Consider the following 6000-nt stretch of genomic DNA (forward strand, 5'->3'; position numbering starts at 1 on the left):
GAGTACAGGGCCATAGAGGATTGAACAGATGGAGCTTTGGGGCGCAGGAGTGAGAAGCTGAGTTCTGCATGCCATCTTCTTAATTTTTTAGAATATGTATTGGATCTTTGTCTATGTTTTCTCTTTGTCTTCATTCATCCATTCCTTTCTCTGTAACTCCACCCCACACCTTATGAGTACCTGCTTCCAGGTGTTATATTTTGCTGAACTTTGATTTGGGCTTTCTGAAGATTTACACTATTTGAAATCTCCCTTAAATCAACTGTATTTTTGGGACAAGAGTTTGGCCTTGGGGTAGAGTGCTTGCCTAGCACGCACGAAGACCCGGGTTCATTTCCTTGGTACCACATACATAGAAAAAGGCAGGCAGTGGTGCTGAGGCTCAAGTGGTAGAGCTCTAGCTTTAAGAAAGTCCAAGGACAGTGCTCAGGCCCTGAGCTCAAGCCCAGGACTGGCCACAGCACCATTCCCGGCTTTTTCTAGTATGTGGTACACAGTGCCTTGTTACCCAGATTTGCACTTGCAAGCTGTTGAACTACAGCTTTTGCTTTGAGGGCTGGTCTGGACTTCTGCTGAGCCCAAATAACTTGAAGTTGCTGATCCTTCATTGTTTTTCAAACTGTCATGATTGAATCTCATTAAGAACACAGCTCATGCCTGTGATCCTAGCTACTCAGGAGGAGTCTGAAGCAAGCATGGGCAGGAAAGTCCAGGAGACTCTTATCTCCAGTTAACCACCATAAAGACAAAAGGAGAGCTGTGCCTCAAATGGGAGAGCATTAGCCTTGAGCATAAAAGCTGAAGGACCATGCTCAGGTTCTGAGGTCAAGCTCCAAGATTGACACCAAAAAAACCCCCAAACCAAAAACAAAACACATATGCTTGTGAAATCTTCCTTAGTATTTAAAATGAAATTTCATTATTTATTGTACTGAATTGGCTTTCTTGATAACTTGAATTGGTGTGTTTTCTCTTTTTGGTCTAGGCAGTAGACAAGTATTTCAAGCTTCCTCATGCTTCCAGTAAACCGTCCCGGATTTCTGGAAGCCTTGTGGACAGATCTTATAAAACATTAAGATTTGCATTTAGAGCATCACTGAAAACTGCTATCTATCGAATAACTACTACATTTGGTGAACATCTGAAGTAAGTTGACCTTTTATTATCCATGATAGTAGTCCAGTTGCAGGAGTTCTCTGAGAAACAGGTATGAGAATTATAAAGGCTATCATGTTAAACATGCTTTTTTTTTTTTGAGCATTCCTATTATGAAGTAACAGCATATTTTGAAATTTTATCTATCATAAGCTTTGAAGGTTTTTTCCAATGAACGAAAGTGACGACAGAAGATATTAAAAGCAGCAAATGTAACTTTACACAAGCATATACATATATATTAACACAGTATGTATATGTGTGTATGTTTACATGTACATATACCAGAAAGTATTTTAAAAGTTTTTGTTTGCAAGGCAAAACGGGACAAAAAACTCACAAATATCTTTCCAGAAAAGCATATTAGAAATAATTCTGTTGTAATATTTTTGGTTAGAAAACTAAGACTTGAGTGAGCAAAGTGTTCCATAAATGAGGCCATGATGCTTTGTGAATCACCCTGGGAAACCACCTTCTGAAGCTGAGCAGAGAGAAAACCACCAGTGCCAAACCTGTTTTATATTAGTGTCATTGATGTTTACTGCTTTGCTCCCATGAAATTATCTAAATTAAATTACATTTTTCATAATGATAAATGAGCTATAAAAGGCATAAGGTATTTCTCTGCTTTTTCTGTATGCAATCAATAAAATTTTGTTCTTCCTCCTACCTGCCTACATATATATTTTTTTTCTTCCAAAATACTTAGCAGTAAAAGAAGTGAGCATTTAAGGGGTACTTTGGTTCTGTATGGGAATACAAAATTACTGTAGATAACCCTAAATCATTAAAGCATTTATTAACTTACTTAAAAGCAAATAAGAATCGATTAACTTCTAGACCTGTGCTGTCTGATAGTCACATATTAGTTTTTTATTTGCATTTCTCAAAGATCCTGTGAAGTGTAGAGATTATCCTGATTGTATACATGTAGAAACTGAGGTGCAGAAAGGTTAAATCTTGCCTGAGAGAACAGTCTAGTGCATGTTAGAACTTGAACCAGAAATTAAGCCTTTCTTGCTCTTAAAAATCTGCCTTTCGATTCCATAGGAAAAACTCAGATGTCTTAGTCAGTGATTTTTTGGGAGAATTTTAGTAAAATCAATATTATGTATGTGTTCAAAAATAAATTATCTACCATGTAATTAATCAAAATATCTGCCTTTCTAGCAGGGCACAGTGCTCACACCTGTAATCCTAGCTACTCAGGAGGCTGAGACCTGAGGATCATGGTTCAAAGCCAGCCCAGGCACTAAAGAATGTGAGGCTCTTACCTCCAATTAATCACTAGAAAACGGGAAGTGGGGCTATGTCTCCAGGGGTAGGGTGGTAGCTTTGAGCTGAAGAGCTCAGGGACAGTGCTCAGGCTCAGCGTTTGAGCCCCATGACCGACCAAAAAAAAATCTGCCTTTTCCATCTGCAACGTTAGTTTTCTTGAAAATATAACCTGGCATTTAAGATATGTTCTGGGTACATTCATTGACTTTAGAGACTGAAATAGATTTTGCTCCACACACCTACACCTTCCCCCCCACGTGAGTATGTGTGTGCGTGTGTGTATTGATTGTCACAATTAGGGAGAAAAGAGGAAATAGAGACAGAAAGAGAAAATGGATGGCTGATTAAAAATCATAAGACTGGAACTCCATTTTTCCTCTGAGAAAAGCTGTATTTAAATATGCACTTGGCTGTTGATTCGAGACTACTTTATACAAATAGAGGAGAGTGGCTCTAGAGGTGTCTAATTACATCATTGACTCTTGTAAATCAGTTACTTAAGGGGTTAAAGTACCTCGCCCAGAGTTATGTAGTAAGTTACAGAACCTGCATTCATACCCCAATTTTACATCTTTAATGTCTATACTCACAACCAGTAGTCTGTGTTGTTTCTCCAGTACCCTGAGCCTTTTCGATGCTGTTTATTTGGTGTTGCTAGAGATAAAATTAGATCATACATATATGTTGTATATTGTTACAACTTACTATCCACTCCCTGAACTCTTCTTCCACAAACCAGGTACTAAAGAAATAAGGTCTTGAGCCTTGAAAATTAATTCAGTCCAGTTACTCTTTAGAAACATTTATTTAGCATTTGCTTACTCTTTTTTAAAAAAAACAATACATTTTATGGAGTATATTTGAGGTTTATAACATTATAGAATATATTTAATAGTAAAATGGTTATGTTAGTGAGGTAAATCTTACAGCTACTTTTTCTAAGTGACACAAATAGCTAAAATCTACTTATTTAACAAAAATGCCTATTAAAATAGTTCTTTTAGCTATAGTCCTCATGTTGTAGCATTAGATCAGTAGATTTACTGTCCTATATTTATTTCTTCTATTCTGTATCCTTGGGCATACATCACCCTCTTCCTCCTCCTCCTCCTTCTCCTCCTGCTCCTTTCCTGCTCCTCCTTCTCCTCTTTCTTTTTTCATTTTCTTTTTGGTCTTGGGGCTTGAACTTAGAGTCTGGGCACTGTACCTGAGCTTCTTTTGCTCAAGGCCAGTACACTAGTGCTTGAGCTATAGTGCCACGTATGGATTTTTTTAAAACTGGAAATGAAAGTTTCACTGATTTTCCTGACCAGGCTAGCTTTGAACTGCAGTCCTCAGATCTTAGCTGCCCGAGGAGCTAAGATTATATGTGTTTAGCATCTAGCATGGGCCCACATTTTTCTATCCCCTCTTTTTCTTTATAGGCAGATTTGATTGAGTTCTATCCTCTATTAAAGTTTACTTGCAGGTCATAGATTGTTAGTAGAATCAAGACTATTAACAAAAAATAGTAAATGATAATTTAGTGGAGGGGAGAATCACAGGAAAAGCCACACATACAATGTTTGAGAATTGCTACCTGGATGATATCTTTGCACAGTTAAATCCCTTAGAGATAGCTGAAGAGATACATAGAAGGCATTTTAGGATGTTTTATAACAAAATTATTAAAAGATTTTTACATCTTCAAAGAGGATTTTTTAAATCTTTTGGAATGCTATCATTCAGTAATGATACATTATTATTTGAGAACTAGGTTATCACAATCTTTTTCACTCAATTTTTGCCCAAAAGTTTTGAAGAGAATTTTATAGTAGTTTCAGTGTGTGTTTACCCTCATTTTGTTAAAGTAATGTGTTTCCATGAGGGTGGAGAGAACTATCCAGAACATTATGTATGTTCAAAGGGAAGAGTAAATCTAAACCACCAAGCTGTTACCTTTGAAAGCGATTAATGGCGTCTATTGTGTTTTAACCAAACATTTTAGTTTAAAGGATTTTATATTAAAGGCAATTCACATACTCTACAATTCAAAGATAATGTTCAGATCTGGTTTAAATAAAGTAATAAAATCCAGAACATCTACTGCAGGGCCTGGAACTCTGCACAGCAGGTTCCACAGCAGAGCAGGTTAAAATCGATGCCTTCACTTGTCAGTCTTAATTTGCTTTGGTCTTTTAGAAGGTAGAAGTATGCCATTACTGAATGCAAGCCCTCCTCTTCATAAGATTAAAAAAAAAAAGGTTTTCATCCAGCTTTTTCAGAAGTACTAAATAAGTGGGGATTTCTATTCATTTTTAATTGTTTTGAAAAATATTGATTCTGTGCTCTGTGGTTCACTTAATATGCTTAATGTAAAATAAAGCTTATGCTTTGCATTTATGTTTCATTTAGTGCTGTGCAAGCATCTGCAGAACATCAGAAAAGACTTCAACAGTTCTTGGAGTTCAAAGAATAGTTAAGTAATATAAACTGTGTTCATTACACTGCTGATACAACTACAGATGGGACAGTAAATGTTCAGCATTCTTGGATCAGAAGAAAACGGACTAATTAGATGCTTCCTTTGTCGTGGTGGTTGCTTTGAAAACTATACTTTAATAGGAGAAATCATGGAAAGAAATTCTCAGCAGAATAACTGAAAACTGCCTTTTCTTTACCAAATGCTTTTTGTGTGTGTGGTATAATAAAATCTTTATTCAATTTTACAGGAGCATCTATAGCAATAGAAATGGCTCTAGCTCATATAACTTAATAATAACTCAAACATTTTTAGAATTTCCTTTTGAAAGGAGTGAAGTCAGTTTTGAAGTTAAAACAGGTTGCCTTGATACAGTCTTTCTAATCATTCCAAGAGTTCAGCTTTCTGTAAACTCGAAATACATAAACTTTTTAAGATTAGTTTCTGTTTCCTGAAGGATAAAAATGGTAACAGTGGAGAAAAATTTATAGTGAAAATATTGTCTAAAGGACATGTTAATCTTTCAGGTTTTGTTTTTGTTTCCAGGAACAAATTAAATTTGCATGATTGTCCAAAAAAAGTTTCAATTTACAAATGCTAACTCTATAAAGGAATGTGGAAAAAAATCAGTTCTTGTTACAAGATTAAATATTCACAGTAGGTTTTTGAGAAACAATTGACTGACATCTCTGAATTTATTTTGTATCATGTTGGTAAACAATAAATGTCTGGGTGTTTTCCCAACTAGTTTTGCTTGCTTTTTCGGGGGTGTGGGGGCATTAAATGACAGTAGTTTCTCAAGGGAGAGAAAAGGTTTTGCGAGAAAGCTTTCTCTTTCTCTACATTCATCCTCATTAGATCAGATTGTTTAGTGAAGCTTGTCTGGCCTCATAGAGGGAGCAACCTCTGCTGTGTTAACTGGCTAATTAAAATATATAGGAAGATCTTTAAAGCCATAAACAACTTAGTCATCAAATAGCATGTTGTATGTTCCAAACGTGAGTGAGCTGAGCTGATTTTATAAGTTATTAGAGCTATGATTTGGAGATGAATGATTGGAGTTCTGGTGCTAGATATTCATTGACTGGCTTTGGATTAAACTTTTA

The 6000-nt window shown here is 36.0% G+C and overlaps 1 protein-coding gene across 1 annotated transcript in view; it reads left to right on the forward strand.

Annotated features, from left to right (window-relative positions):
• Ndc1 (NDC1 transmembrane nucleoporin) overlaps nucleotides 1-5678 on the forward strand; it is a 50097-nt gene extending 44419 nt beyond the window's left edge. The window contains exons 17-18 of the mRNA XM_090334798.1: nucleotides 986-1146; nucleotides 4828-5678. Of these exons, the coding sequence (XP_090190924.1) occupies nucleotides 986-1146; nucleotides 4828-4891 (225 nt within the window). The 3' untranslated portion in view covers nucleotides 4892-5678. The remainder of the gene's footprint in view (nucleotides 1-985; nucleotides 1147-4827) is intronic.
• The last annotated feature ends 322 nt before the right edge of the window (nucleotides 5679-6000 follow it).

Source organism: Megascapheus bottae, chromosome 6 (genome assembly GCF_031878675.1).
Source record: "Megascapheus bottae isolate mThoBot1 chromosome 6, mThoBot2.hap1, whole genome shotgun sequence".
NCBI classification, from domain to species: Eukaryota; Metazoa; Chordata; class Mammalia; order Rodentia; family Geomyidae; genus Megascapheus; species Megascapheus bottae.